Genomic DNA, 16528 nt, shown 5'->3' with positions numbered 1-16528 from the left:
ATCAACAGTAGAAAGTGGGTAGTACAATTTTTTTTTTTCCTGGAAGAATGTATTTTGTGCAAAAAAAAATAGAGAGAGGGGATTGGGGCTGATACTGAAGCCATCAAAGCTTAAAGGAAAACAATAGAATGGAGAGGGTCCATGTGCTGGATCCAGAATGAATTCTAGTGTGGGATGAAGGGGAATGTTTTTTTTAATTTAAAGTATTAAATATTAGTTGTTTAGTTAGGGTTGACAAAGGCACTACACTGTTACTATAATTCTCCAACGTTCATAAGTTTTTCTTAGAATCGTATGCAGTCCTTATGCCCTGCTCCCTCACAACCTCATGAGCATTACATATTTTTACGTGGTGGTCTGTGATGCTGGAAACTGATAGGGCTTCCCAAGGGACAAGGGAGCACAAGGTGCTTCTACTCATTGGTTGACTAAAAAGATACAGTTAAATGAATACTTATCGTTGTAAGTGTTGTACTCTCTTTACGTTTTCTAGGTTATCAACAACGAGGAGTGGTTGCATAGTTGCTAATTTGATGACTTTGGGGTTACGAGTTCTGATTTATAATAGTGACTTCATCACTTATTTTGAAATTCCGGGCAAATTGCTTCTTCACATGCTTTAAATTGTAAACGTGATATAAGCAAATTTGTGCTTATGACTGTGCAGTGTGCTGTTTAGCACTATTCCAATTAATTACGCCTCTCATTAATCACATTTGTATTTTCGTAATATTGTTTCCAGCGGATAGCACACATTGCTGTTTCTATGTAGCTGTAAATCAGTGACCTGGGTGTCCAAATCTAAAACAATGACGAGACATCCCCATCCTGACAACAAGAAATATATAAAACATTTAAAAATATGGAGAATACCAACACATGAAAACTGTGATTACATATAAAAATCTTGTTCATTATTCATTAGTGGACAGAAAGCTCAAGGGGTCAAATATCCGTGGCAAGTAGTTTTCATTCCAGGTTTATTTCTTCATGTTGTTATTTATAGTTGTGGTTTCCTCACTATAACCCACATACTACATGTAAGAAGTGGCATAAATGGTTTGAATTATCTGATTACATTTGCCCTCTTACCGGGTTAGACCTCTTTTGCTTTCAAAGCTATTTCTGAGCACACCCGTTTGTTAGCGAAAAAGGAAAACAGAGGTTGTAGATCTTCTTACCCATCCTCCTTTCCCATCTTGAAGTCACCAACATGATTGCGCCCATCAGGCCACTTCAGTGTACCCCTGGGGTAAACATATGCGAAAGACAGTAAATAAATTAAAGATTCTAAATACCTTGGTGTGTTTTCACTTTTTAGATTTACGAAGTCCATGGGAAGAACTCTTCAAAATGTTATGTTACAATGGAAATTAGTAAACATTTGTGAACATTCCATATAGCAGGGGAAAACTAGAAGGCATCGATAATCCTTAGATGAATGGTAAGTACATTTTAAATTAAGAAATTCCTAAATGAAAAAAGGGAAGATATCTCTAGAAGTGAGAAAAGTTAAATAAAAATAAGAAGCAAAGCAGGTCTCAATGTTTCAGTAAGGCGTGTTTTTCAGAATGAGCTTGCAAATTAAAACACTTCAGAACTGAAAAGGATACCCGGGAGCACCCATTCTCGTGCACTTTTATAAGGAAAAGAAAGCGGTACAGGAGGCACCGCAAAAACAATAATATATGTCAACAATATTTTGAAATATTTTTACTTTTATTCTTCCACTTTGTTCTCCAAAACCTCAATTATTTTACATTAGGAAAAATAGCTTTTTGTGGATTGTTCGTTAAAGTTCATTGATGTGCCATAAAATCGCAATTCACAGTTACACAAGTATATATTTATGTGTCACTGATGTCCTCAGTGTAAGGCAGTGTAGTTAGCTGTGTGTGTAAAAGTCTGGATCCTGTTCATACCTGCTTTATGAAAGACACTTCAGCCTGAATTCCTGGCAAATTACCATTCTTTGTTAGAACCTTTGTACCGGTACTGGTTTCAGGACTGGAAAGAGGGTCACTAATTGACCTTCAGGTCGATTGGTGCAGCTTCTCGAGTAGTGGCATGTGGCCTAAATATATTGCCTTACCATTGAGCTTGGGGGAGAGAGTGTCCAAGAAACTCAACTGGAACTTCAGCTACCTAATGCTGCCGGCTTCTTGCCAAAACCTTGCCTTCCAGGTCAGGAGTAGTTGCAGAACTAGAAGGTGGGTTACGTTCTGGTCTTAATGTTGATAGTTGCAACACCTTGGACATTTGCTCCACTGCCAACTTATTGATGATCCAGTGTGAATATGCTCACTGGTAACTTAGCTGGAACTATTTCTGCCTCCTCTCACTGATCTCCCTTCCTGCCTCAATTCTCGGGTCATGCTTGATAAGGAATTCAGTTCAAGATTGCCCTCAAAGGCCAATTATGATACATCAGTCTTGAGCTTGTTGGGTGCTTCCAAAAAGGTAAGAGTATGCTTTCAGATTACCTAGCTCCTCTTAATGTAAAATGTTTTTTTTTTTTTATTTCCAGATCTCGGTTGCCGTCTTTAACTAACTTGATCAATCTGACATTATTTGCCCGAAAGGGTGCATTCTGCCTAAACTAACTTTGAATAGGATTGTTAGAAATTGTGTCTCTATTTGACAGAGGTATGCACCCTGTCCAAGTAGGGACCGCAATCCTATTCAGGGTAAGTCAGATCACTCTAAATTAACATGTGCTCACCCTCTGCTATCTTGGCACAGTGCAGTCAGGCTTATTTTAAGAGGCAACGTGTAAATTATTTGTGCAACACTTAAATTACAGTAACATAGTGAAAACACCACAAAAAGATTCCACATCAGTTTACAAAAATATAGAATATTTTTCTGAGTGAAACAAGACCAAAACAACAAACATCCAAGCAGTAGAAGTTGCGATATTGATTTTTAAGGATTAAACGTAAAATAATCCTTAGAAGACACAAGCGGTCAAAAGGTTACTTGAGGTCGACAGGGACCAGTGCAAATCCAAAGTTTAGGCTGACTGCAATGGAAGTTAGACCGTCTACAGAACCCACTCTGGGTCCACTTAAAATTTACCTTGGATGGAGCATGTGCCGTGCAGGCTGTGAATTCAATGTCATCAAAAAGCCTCTGAGTCGGTGACAAAGGGGCGATGAGTTGGTTCTGACTGGCGCATTGGTGATGATGCGTTGGTTTTTAGCCGAAAGCAGCATCAAAATCCACTTCTGCGACCCGGGACTGGAAGGACACCTCAGGCAACGGTAGGACTCACAGATAGTAGAGTCCACCAGCAACATGAGAGTTGCAGGCAGTGGTTGATGTCCTGAGACTGCAGAAGAACAGGGGACAAGCCAGCGAGCCTTTGGAGTCCCTCTGGGTTCGAGTGAAATGGGTCCAGTCATAATCCTCAGCAGGGGGGAGATCAGCAGGCAGCAGACTGGCACAGTAGAGAAGTGGTTCATTGGAACAGTTAGTGCGGGCAAAGTGGGAATCCTTACAGCACAGCAGTCTTTACTCCAGCAGAGTTCTTCCCAGTTCCAGTAGTGTGGTGGTGTCTTATGTCCAGTATCTATACTTTGGTGCTTTGGTTCTGGAAGGTGGGAGAAGCTGTTAGAGGCATGCCTTTGAAGTGCACAGATGCACTGCCTCCCTGTCTTGGCTCCAAGCTAGCAGGAGTGACAGTGCAGGATCATTATGCCCTATTGTGTGTGGCCAGGACAAGGCTATTATAAGTGAGGCCCAGCTAAGCTCCTCCCCCATCAAGCCAGTTACTAGCCCATTAAGGACCATTGAGTCACACCTAGTCTCCTAATATGTGTGGATGTCTAGAGGGAATGCATAAGGACCAGCTGTCACCCACCCCAGGATGCGCATTTGAGACAGACAGCAGGCACACAGGGCTAAGAGCAGAAAGATGCAAACTTTCTAAAAGTATCAAAAAGACAAATGTTCGTAGAGGAATTATTCACACTTTACTTATACAATAAAATGAATCTTCATAAATAATATTTCACTTAACTAAAAATGCCCATTAATAAATTGAGAGTAAACCTGTTGTTTTTGTGCAGAAATTGAAGATTTTATACAATCACTTTATATGAATAAATTTGAATGGCAGTATAAAAAAATAAATCATACAAAAAAGGAGCACATGTGTCCCCTAAGATCCCTCCAAACACTATCACAGGTGACCTTATCACTAATGAAAATTCATTTTTTGTATAAGTAGAGGGTGAATAATTCCTCGTTGAACATTTGTCATTTTGATACTGTACTAGTCAGTTCTTTGGAGGTATATTGGGTTGCCCTGTAGTTGTTAAAACTTTCTAAAAGTGGCATTTTTAAAATTGAATTGATTAATTCAACTTTACCATTAAAGAGGAATTATCATTACAATTCAAAGGTACTAAACATGACAGCTCTACTTCCTTCCAATCAGGAATTACATTAAAAAAATATATTAAGGAATCCCTAATGTACTTAAAGCAAATTTAGGAGTTTTCCACTAGCAGGACATGTTAAACTAAAAAATATATGTCCTGACTTTTACTTACACAGTGCCCTGCAGGTTAACTAGGGCCTACCTTAGGGGTGTCTTATGTGTAGTGAAAGGGGAATTTAAAATTTGGCAGTGGTCTTTAAATGCCAAGTCAACATGGCAGTGAAACTGTACAAACAGGCTCTACAGTGGCAGACTTCAGACATGTTTAAAGGACTACATAAGTGTGTGGCACATTCAATGCTGCAGCCCCACTAGTAGTATTTCGTTTACAGGCGCATGTAGTGCACTTTACTAGGGAATTTTAAGTAAATTAAATATGCCAATTGTGGATGCGCCAATGTTACCATATTTTAGGGAGATAGGACATGCACTTTAGCACTGGGAGAAGTGATAAAGTACCCAGGGTCCCGAATCTAACAAAAACAAATTCAGCAAAAAGGGGAGGAGGAAGACAAAACGTTTGGGGGTAACCCTGCAGAAAGGGCTGCTTCCAACAAGGATACATTATAATTATTTTAGTTTTACTATCCAATCTTCAACATTTGTGTAATTTGCTTGTATGAATAAGTATACTATGAAAAATATGTCTGTGCTTTAGCACCTCTTAAGTTTTTCTTCTTTTGTGACAGCTGATAACTCTGTCACTCTTTGACCAAACTTCATACAAATTAACAGGTTTTTGGTTTATTCAGCTACACATATTCTGTTTCAACTTCCTGCCATTAAAAGTCCCTCTGGACGTTTTACTCTCCATTACAGCAAAAGTTGTTGAACAGAATTACAAAAAAAACTGTCATGAGTATAGAACTTACTTTCAATGGGCCCATTTAACTTGATGTAAATCTAGTGAGTATTTTTTAAGAAAGATGGCAGGCAGGCAGTCTTTCAAGGGTTAACTGTTTTGCTCAAAGCTCAGACATAGATTTTCCCAATACTGTAATAGTTTTGTTTTGCATAGATAAGACCAAGTGTGCAGTGCTACAGGTGCAATGTTTTACATGCTTATGATGTCATCAGGCATGCAACCACTTGAATGATATTTTTGCATGAAACTAGACAATTTGTATTGCTACGCCACAGGAAAAAGGTACACAAACTATGTTTTTTGCGAGTTCTATGCTTAATAAACACACTTAAGAACTAATCTCTTCATGCAGACAAACGGCCATGAATTTATTACATATTATTTGTGATCTTTATGTGGAAATTATACATATTAGGCTTATGAAAATCAAGTGATTACCATTTTGCCTTGTATTCTGCCTCTTCATTTGGTGCCAGAATTCTATGCACATAGTTTGTACGTCTTTGCTTGTTTTCTGTTGATTTTACTTTACATAGAATATGAAATTGAGCAATTTCCTCATGAAGGATCAGGAATGTTGGGCTTTGCAAATCAAGGCCGTAAACTTTAGTGGTGAAAATGTTTTTCTTTGCCTTGTGATTGCCATTTGCATTATCTGGCAGCACTATGGGCCAGATGTATCAAGCATTTTGCATGGTGCAAACTGCGAAAATCACAGTTTGAGCCATGCAAAATGCCGTTTGCGATGCTCATTCACAATTTGCGAGTCGATACCGACACGCAAATTGTGAATGCGACTCGAAAATAGGAAGGGGTGTTCCCTTCCTATTTGCGACTCGCATCGATATGCTAAATTGCTTTGTGACCGCGTATGCAGTCACAAAGCAATTCGCAGTTAACACCAGTGTCACACTGGTGGTAACCCATTCGCAAAAGGGAAGGGGTCCCATGGACCTCTTCCCCTTTGTGAATGTTGCCAGAAAGGGGTATTCAGAGCAGGCAGTGGTCCAATGGACCACTGCCTGCTCTGAAAAACGGAAACCAAATGGTTTCGTTATTTTTTTTTATTTTGCAACTCGTTTTCCTTTGAGAAAAATGGGCTGCAAAATAAAAAATAAAAACTGCTTTATTTAAAAAGCAGTCACAGACATGGAGGTCTGCTGCCTTCAGCAGGCCACCATCCCTGTGAGTGCAGGGACTTGCTATGGGGTCGCAAAATGCGACCCACCTCATTAATATTAATGAGGTGGGTCTTTGCGACCCCATAGCGACTCGCAGAAGGTGTCTGAGACACCATTCTGCATATGGTTTTGTGACTCGAAAATTGCGAGTCGCACTGAGTCGCAATTTCCGAGTCGCAAAATCTAATTTTGCTACATCTGGCCCTATATGTTGTGCAAATGCCCGTACTAATCATAAGCAAATCTGTCTTTTTTTGTTTTGCTGTAAAAGTACTGCACTGTATTTGCAAACTGAGTCGATAAAGGCTGTAGTTAAACCTGATACGTTACATATCTCCCTCAAGGTGACTATCATATACTTGTCATAAACTGAAAAAATACTACCGTCACAAACAGAAGAAGAAGAAGCCCTAACTGGAAAGTACATAAGCATGCACATAACTTACTGCCCATGGGGATTCCCCCACGACAAGTCTCCTTCATATGTGGCATTCTTGAATCTTCCTTCGCTTCTAAATGTGTAAGTTGAAAAACGACTGGTGGGTGGGTTTATGGCCTCTTCGTTCTTACTCCACAAAGGGAAATCTCTCTGCCCTTCAAGCCTCTGGCGAATGACTTGATTCAGTTTCCACAACCAAAGGACCTGATGGACAGATCAGGAGAGGGAGTGAAGAAAGAACACTGTTACTTTTTACAAATCCAAACTAGTTCAAGACACCCCAAATTAAATGCAATCACTACAATTATCCAACCCACAAAAATCAACTCAACATTACTTTGTTTGAGGTACTTGTCTTATTTCACATAAGAAACATTTTGCATGTGAACAAAAAATAAATATCGATTTACCTGATCATGATAATGTTAGATTAAAAAGGTTGGTGTGGTACAGAATATGCCCATGAGATTAGAGATAATATAAGATAAACAAATGGGTAACTCTGGAGGTGCCGATCAAAGATTTGTTACTCAGTTCAAGTTGAAACTCAGAGCAGTTTATTAAAATTTTACAAATTGAAATGACTTCCTCAAGAGTATAAAAAGTGTTCAAGGTTGAAGACACTTTTTGATAGTAAATTGTGTTTCAAGACTCAAATAACCTCGTAAATGGCATTGATAAGCATAGTTCATTTACAGTACAAAGCTTGTCTTTGGTGTGGTAAAATGCTGATAATAATTTGACTTATTCTAAGATGCGGAAGTATTTAATTCAACTGTAACATAGAAAATGTAAGATTGTTTGGTGGATCAAAGATTATTTCCTTCCCCCGTCTTTTGAGGCATGATTGCATCTTCAATGGTTCGTAAGACTAAGGGCCTGATTTAGACTTTCTATCCTGAGGGAATCGTTATACAGCAGACGTTATATCCGTCATGTTTGTGATGGAGTAACCTGTCTGCCAAACTCTAAATCAAGCCATACGTTTTCTTACAATGCCACATTCAGTGTTTTAGTGGCACTCCATAGACCTGAGCGGTCAAGTTCCTTTTTTCCATCTAATAATACAAATCTTTGGTCACTTACAGGATAAGTCCTTAAAAACACACACCAGGTGGCAGCAGCTGTCAAGCTTATCCCTAGGCAACAGGAGAATATTATGAAGAAGGTTAAAACTAGAATTGCACATTTCTCGCTTAGGCTGCCTAGTTATTAGAATCCTTTTGGACATTGCACATCAGTGAACTAGAGGCTAAGTGAAGATAACATGTTGCCTTTAGGCTGCAACTCTAGAATATCATATTGCTGTGGGCGGACAGACTAATGTTTTGAATAGCTCACCACTGTCATATCTCGGTGTGAAGGGCAGGGAAGCTGTGTCCTGTTTAATATCAGCCCTGGACCATTCCTACGTTCCAGCAGTTTCATTGACAAAACGTGTAGCAGCCTGGAGGTACAGTGCAGTGTCTACCGTGCCTGTACATAGTGGTTGGTTTGCAATGTTACATTACTGTCTTTGTGAGATTTGTGGTGTAAGACTCAGCTCTAGGATAAAAAAACATTTATTTCTCATTTAAGCACCATTTTTTCTAACGCAAACACTGGGCACCTTTAAAGGTGCAGTGTTTGCCCTGTGTTTTGCCCCAATTGTCAACACTCGGCAGGAAACTGCAGCAAACTGGATACCCTCAGGGAGAGATGAGATGCAAAGATGCAGAAATAAATTATAGAAAGGTATTGCTGGATTCGGGCATATACAAATTCAGAGAACATCACTTTTGTGTTTGCCAATTGACCTTACTGGATAAAGAATAGGAAAATGTGGGTAGAAGAACTTAACTCCATTCGTTGTTGCATTTATATGGGGATAGAACGTGAAGGGACAATGGTAGCAGCATAGAAGTCCACCACGCTTAACTGCAATGTGGTGGGCATTTAGCAAACATTGAGGAGTTTGACTTAGGTACTGGGACACTGTTGATGTGGTGAGTTTGATTAATATTAGAACCCCAAATAAAACAACTGATTACATTTGAACTCATTTATTTGGCTTCTTGCAGCAACACCAGACTCTATAATTTTATTACAATAATATCAACAAGGTACATTATAGAACCATCCTGTATTTCAACAACAGTAGGAACATTTGATAGAACTGCATTAGAAAAGAAGGTAAGACAGGTGTCTCTGTTATTACAACAACTAATATATCTATGGGTGCTACAACACTGCCATAATAGAGACAAATACACTTTTCTGCTTTAACCTGCTCTTGATTTTGCCAGAGTAGATAAGTATGAGGCCAAACTAAATTATGTTGGCTGCTGTTGTTAAACACTCTCATCGCCGACATGCCTATGTATGTATTGCATGTGTGCTGGCATTGTCTCAGGAAATTCACCATCGACTGTGAGTCTGTACTAATGAGAAATATATTTGCCAAAGCAAGTTCCAACTTGGAAGGGATTATGCAAGGCTGAGGTAATGCTATTTAACCTCCTACTAAAAGATCACCTAATTCAGACAAGACTTGCTATATTTTTGCCTGATCTAGAACTTTGTGTTACTAAAGCCTAGGAGACAATAAATATGGTGCACGTTTTTACTCTTTTATTAGCAACTCCTGCATCACTAGGAACCATGAATTGATATCTACAGCACGTGGAAGAGGAATGGAAATGGCTGACTTAACTTCATGGTTCCTGTCAATTAGGTTTAAGCAATTGTTTCATACATATGAGGTCGAATGTCACTTATACCGCTTTAGATAAAAGCCCTTTATTGCCTTACATTTGATAGCACTATAGTATTGGTGAGACATAACTAGAACAATGCATCACAAGGAGCTTGATCCGACAGAGGAGAGACCTTTGTTTCTTTGGTTTTACAGGTATATTGTTCGATTTTGCTTTGGTGAGAATCAATCTAAAGCACCCTGCCTATGAATAGGACAATGTGTGTTTTGTCTTTGTGGTTAGGGCTCCTATATGAGACCGAAAATGCTGCATCTGCAGTCTGTACTGCAATTTGCTATATATTGAAAGCATATTGTGCATTGATGTCTATCCATGAATGTTATTATTAAATGAGAATGTCATTATGAATGTGCTTGATTCGAATCTGTACCATGGTGAAAGCTGTCGATACTCCCTCTTTAATGGTGAAATATATAAGTGTATCACTTTAATCATGTGAGCAGTTCTAACTGTACAGACATTAAAGAAGGTTTATTTGTCGACCTACACACTATTTTATTCCCAATGTTTATTATTCCTAATCTGGAAAGTTGTTGTACTTGATGACTTTACTGATGAGTCAAAGCTCTAGCGTTTACTCTGTTGTAAGTGGCAAATGGATGGAAATATAATTCCAGTTCTACAATGCATTGTGTGAAGTAATGAGTTAGACATTCAAGTTAGGCATTGTACAGCCCGTCTACAGGTGGATCATTTCACTTTACTGCCATATGGCTTTCCTTACTTTCCTGGTGACCCACCATAATGTCAATAATTGCTTGGAGGAGAGTCAACTGAAAACTCTGCGATAACCATAAGGAGCTGAGATTAAAGTAGTAATGCCCAGTGGGTTCCTATTGTTGAGGGTACATCAAATCTTTTAAAGTAGTGAATTGGGGACATATTTGCCTGTTAAACTAGAATATGGCTTGTTGCAGTAGCAATTACTAACTAATCAAAAATACGTGTGCGGTAGATGCATGTGTTCTATTTATCAATTACCCGTAGCATGGTGTTAGACAGTATGCTTTCAACAAACACCTCTATAGTAAAGAGTGTGAGTTCAACAAATATTGGTGAGCTAAATGCAAGTGGAATATAATGACTCTCAAAAATGTTTTTATGCATATATGTAACAACAATTAGTTTGTGACCAATCTTTGTTTTCCTTACAGAGATTTCTATGAATTATATTGGTTTGAGTCAAGCATATCCCAGGAGGAACTATAGTTTGATCTCCCTACTCTCGTTTTGGTATGTTAGAGTGATAGTTATCGGACTCAAATGTTAGATTACAATGTTGTGTTATGTCACAGTTGTTTTTCTCATTCTGGAAGTAAAAACATTATTTTCTCTATCAATTATGTGAATTTTGTGACATAGAAATTGATTACGTTGTTATAAATCCATGCATGTTTTTCCAGCTTGAGGGTTGGTCTCCACAGTCAAATCATTCTATGAGAACTCACTCCGCAACATTGATCCTAATTTTCTATAGGCTTAGTCTTGTCAGGGGTGAAACATTAACAACGGCCCAAAACTATTCTCTATCAAGTATATACAATGTCCATTTATTACGATCTAGCATTTGCATAAATATGGTTTGTCAGTCAATTGTGTTTGGTTTAAGGTTTGTTTTTAACAGACCTGTGGCCATCCGTAGCCACACAGGCAGGGCCGGACTGGCCGTAGCGGGCATCGGGCATTTCGCCAGGAGGCTGGAAAGTGGGGGGAGGCGGTTTTGTACTGAGGGCAGATTTTGCAGCAGTGCTACAATAGAATCCCCAGTAACAAAAGCAGCAGTGCTTTGCACTTGCACCCCCTAACACCCTGAGTAGGCGGCTGGTCCGAAAGAATTGCCAGGGCTGCTTTGGGTTTCCAGTCCGGCCCTGCAAACAGGTGAAGTTAATGGGGCTGCATAGTCCTCAGGAAATAGTATTGTGCATTACACTGCAAGCCACACCTCTTCAAACTCATTGTGAGTTTGTAGTGTATTCTACGAAGGTGTTCATTGATCTTGATTGCTGCACGATAAAGCTGGATGAGATGATGCTAGTCATTAAAAGAAATTTAAAAACGTGACAAAATCCTGTTTTTTTTGTACTTCACTCCGCTGCTTGTTAAAGCTGAGCTTTAACCTGGTAAGTATTATGTTGTTAACCAACCTTCTGCTCTGGTTCTTTGGCAAAGAGAAAGACCTCCTCCTCTGGTGTGATAATGCGTAGACTGTGGCTGGAAAGCAATTTACAATAACATTTGTTAAAGTGTATATTCTTCATCAACAGAATATGCATACCACTCAGAATAATTATATCATGTTACAAGTAATCTACTGAACTCTAATTTCTGTCCATTATAATTGAAATATTTATTCCTTTAAATACGTTAGGAAATGCTACACAGTGTAATCACTTGCTATAGTGATTAATTTAGCAGTGGCAAAGCCACTTCTGACTTAGCCGACAAACTGCGATTTGTCAGTCAGTGTTGGAATCTGTAGGATGCTGAGACTGTCATGGTGCTGGATACTGCAGTAATAATAATTGTTTATTACTTCCAAATTACTAAGTTTAGTCAACCTTTCCAGACCTAGAATTTCTACAACTTTAACACCCCTCACCCGTGGTTGGGATGTGAAGATGTAATTTTGTCAGACACTTCTTACAGGTGCGCATTTGGGTTCAGGCACTCTGGGCCATGGAAGTGTTTGTGTTCTCCACTTGGTGCCAATATCCATGCAGGTTTGTGACAGATGCTATTGTAGCGGTCCCTTGAAATGACTGTGGAAACAATGACTTTCCTATGACTCAATTATATAAAATATACTATAAACTATAAATTAAGGCTAGAGAAGGAGTATGCAGTATCATCCAATCCACCTTGATTTCTGTCAGCTACAGTAGTATAGTGCTAGTCAGTCTTTCCTCTAAAGTGACATTTAGGGATAAGAAATAAACCAAAAAGTCATTTGTAAATTGGAATTAGTGAATTCTGGTCTTAAATCTAGTTGGTTGGAGTTATATGCTGCATGTAAGACAAGAAAATCCTTTGGGAATTAGTTATGTTGTCTCTTGAAATCACATTGCAGGGACCTCGTCTCTCTAAGTTGGCTTGAGATGTTCCATTATTTTCACAAAACCAGTCTCAAATGTATTGTGCCTCTATTCGTCCCATCATTCTAGGATCAAGGATCAAAGAATGAACGATATTTCTAGATGACAATTTACGTGAACCTTAGCAAACTTTTGACAAGCATACATATTCAAATGATGCATCCAGTCCCATATGCCTTTTTCATAACACATGACCACATACTTGAACCTTCAGAAAAAAGAGGACAAACACAATCATGCCTGAGCAGATAGATTTGCAATAAGCTTTATTTCCGTTTATCGAATGGTCAGCAAAGAAGTGACCATCTTCAGACACTTGAAATTTACATACAATATTCCACATGACACAAAATTCAAATGGTTGAAACTAATTTGCTGTCTAAGGTTTTACTCTTCTTCAGATACCATGCACATTAATTAACAACTTCTTAGACTTCCATACATATGTTCTCCACATTTTAGAATATCACTGACACATTTTAAATCAGCACCAGGGGTGACTGTACTCACGTGTCAGATGCAAGTTTTTCTGGTTGTGTGGAATCTACCCAAACGGTTTTCAGGTCAAAATTTTGAACTTCATATCCCTAAAAAATATACGACAGTAACACCAACCTTTACCAAGCAATCTTAAACCAAACACTTTAAATTCAGAAATAACTTTTATAGATATTTTCTATAAAGGGTAGAATCTTTTCAACATAGAAACTTTAATCCCAGGAGTAAATATATTCTCTCTCGTCTTTATTCTACCTCTGCCAAGAGAGACTTACCTGAAGAAGCACCAGGATATCATCAAATAGAAGAATCCTTTCAGACCGTCCTGTGCTCATTAAGACCGGGACATTGTTGCTGTCTTCGATTAGCCGGCGCTCTGGATTACACAAGGATAGCTATGAAATAAAAATATATCACCAGCTAGATCACAGTCATAAAGCCTCAGAAACATGTTCATACAAGCAGCATACTAGAAGTGTTTTTTTTTTTACCCTATGGTGTTGCCACTCTAGTGTTTATCCTAATTTTAGATCACATTAAACTGATAGTGTTCCAGTTTGTTGTTGACATTTACTCTATAGCTGCCAGAATACCAATTTGGCGAATAGCCTACGTTTGGTTGACCATGTGTTTTAGGGCCTGATTACAACTTTGGAGGAGGGTGTTAATCCGTCCCAAATGTGACGGATATACCACCCGCCGTATTACGAGTCCATTATATCCTATGGAACTTGTAATACGGTGGGCGGGATATCCGTCACATTAGGGACGGATTAACACCCTCCTCCAAAGTTGTAATCAGGTCCTTAATGTTTTAAAGGCTGAACAACAAACCAAAATACAAGCACACAGAGAGTATCTGCGACCTGAATGGCTGGATCTGCTGAGACACACTGACTGCACTTAGTAATTGATCACTGAAGATATCTATGTTCTTCTTCATTCTTATTTGTGTAAGAGCCTTCCCAGTAGTAAGCCATTGGACCAGCACTCCTCACTATTCTACCTTTCCTTTTGTCACACAGTCTGTACACTGAGACTGCAAAGAACTTTTATTGACTGCCTAGATCTACATCATGAAAGAAAATAAAAACACATATTACTGGGGCAAGACCTTGACACCTAGTGCCTGATTATGTTTCAGCTTTTGCACCCCAACAGCACTGCCTGCAAACCAACACCATGTACCATATCACAAAAAAGAGCAACAGCCTGCTCTTCAGAGTGCTCTATAGATTGCAAAGGATCAGAAGAATGGCCGGACTGTTTCTTTTGTATTGTTGAAGTTTAGCTGATCCTCATAGGGTCCCTAAATGGTACTCACCTGAAAGGAATGGTTGGGATGAGCATTTGGAAATCCCAAAATGAAAACTTTTGCAGCCCTGTTCTGACATTGGAATGGGCCAGGTTCCCAACCTTATGCATGGGGTGGAGGTGGGTGAGTGGTGGAAGAGTGAAGAACTTCTCTGTTGGGGTGGTGTCTTGCTAGAGCCCTGGGATTTTCCAGACCTTAACATACCTTCAACAAAGTTAGCTCCCAGAAGAAGAGCTTAGCAGAAATCATGTGTGTCTATAAAAAAAAATACATGCCAAATGCAAAAAACACGCTAACAGTAATTATGCCAGAGGGTATGTAGTACTATCTGATACTGTGTGTTCAACTGAATAACTCAATCTCATGCTGAGAAGAATACTGTCTGGGCATAATGCCCATCACTCTATACCAGTCTTCTTCTAGCAATGCTAGCTAGTATGGGGTGATCGCTAATTCTTAACAAGATCCGTGATGTTCATTGTGTTGTGGGCTGCTCCAGGAGCCAGAGCTATTGTTTAGTGCAAAGGGTCTGGTGCATAATACTTGTGCACATATGCAGATCCCCAGCATTAGAATTAACCTTTAGGTTACAGGCACCTTGTCCTCACAGTCAGAGGTTTCACAGTCACAGAGCTACATCATGGAAGAAAATAAAAACGCAGTCACCCTAGTTCTGACTGCATTTTACCACTCAACAATGTGCCAAGGAGGCCCATTTTTCTGGCTGGCATCAAGATCAAGGAAACTAACAGTAAACCCAATGATGTTACGTGCTGTTGATGTGCCACAAACCAAATTCGAGATGGGTGTATAAAAAGACTTCTGCCATGCTGGAATTCACATTGCACTGAAATGTAAAGCATCAGTTTGCCCTGATATTTAGTACGCCATTGCAATAAACACATCCACACTTCACTGGTTTGTACTACACCACTGGATTTATGGCGGAGATCACATTGCCCAGGTATATTTCCAGCACCATTGCCATGCCACTCTACACAGTCCACTGGGATTTATTACTGGCGATATGCTCCTCCTCTAGCTCGTTCTTTCTGAATCAGCTACCAGGGGCTCCTGGCCCAGGACGTCACAAATGTGGAACTAGAAACACAGTCCACCCAAGACTGACCCAAAATTATAGCTCCTTACAATGTTGTTGTAGCAATAAATGGAGGCCAAAGATTCCATGTTCCTGCTAACGCGTCCCGTCTTAGATAATTTAATTAATCTGGGCCTCGTTTTAGGTCAATGAATCTTTTGAACCTGATTGAAGACACCTTAGAAGGAGGCAATTAATCAACATACCAATCAATAGATCAATAACATCAACAATATTTTCAATAACAAATCGATTCAATTTATCAATGAGAGTCAGAACACACCATGACCTTTCAGTCATGAATAACCACACGAAATTGTAAGGGTTATGATGTTTATTCCCTATTGGTTACAATCTACTAGCAAGTTTATTAGTCTCAAAACCATCAAACACATCAGCAATGTCACAATATGGCAATTAGAATAAGATTTAATCAAAGCAAAAACCACAAACATTAGAACAAAGCACAATGTCAACATGGATTAATCTTATCAGAGTATCATTAGCGCGTTATTCAACAAAGCATTGATTCAGTCATTTGTCTATTTGCGTCCGTTCAGTGAACCCCTCAACTAACCTCGAATTGGCATTAGCATGTTGGGCGTCATGCAAAACAATTTAGCAACACAAATTTAGAAAACATCTAACTATGGTCTCTATCAAAAGAAGCAGTTGGTACCTAGAAAGGAAAGGCAAACAGACAATCACTATTTCATTATTATATAGTTACCCTCCGTAATGGGTCAGCATACAGAGTCAGTCTTCGTCCTCAGGACATCAGTTGATTCGCCATCAGCCAGGAAACACAGCAAAGTTCAGCAAGACGGGGCAATAAGGAA

General features: G+C 39.2%; 1 protein-coding gene across 12 annotated transcripts in view; it reads right to left on the bottom strand.

Moving 5' to 3' along the window:
• Positions 1–16528, bottom strand: part of ALS2CL (ALS2 C-terminal like) — a 544978-nt gene that overhangs the window by 116125 nt on the left and 412325 nt on the right. For all 12 annotated transcript variants that reach the window (XM_069210973.1, XM_069210972.1, XM_069210966.1 and 9 more), the window contains 5 exons: positions 13551–13670; positions 13288–13364; positions 11830–11896; positions 6937–7133; positions 1182–1247 (listed from right to left, as the gene is read on the bottom strand). In XM_069210973.1, the coding sequence (XP_069067074.1) occupies positions 1182–1247; positions 6937–7133; positions 11830–11896; positions 13288–13364; positions 13551–13670 (527 nt within the window). The remainder of the gene's footprint in view (positions 1–1181; positions 1248–6936; positions 7134–11829; positions 11897–13287; positions 13365–13550; positions 13671–16528) is intronic.

This window comes from Pleurodeles waltl, chromosome 10, assembly GCF_031143425.1.
Source record: "Pleurodeles waltl isolate 20211129_DDA chromosome 10, aPleWal1.hap1.20221129, whole genome shotgun sequence".
NCBI lineage: Eukaryota > Metazoa > Chordata > Amphibia > Caudata > Salamandridae > Pleurodeles > Pleurodeles waltl.
Note: the sequence above shows the minus strand (reverse complement) of the source record. Positions and strands in the feature narration are given on the sequence as shown.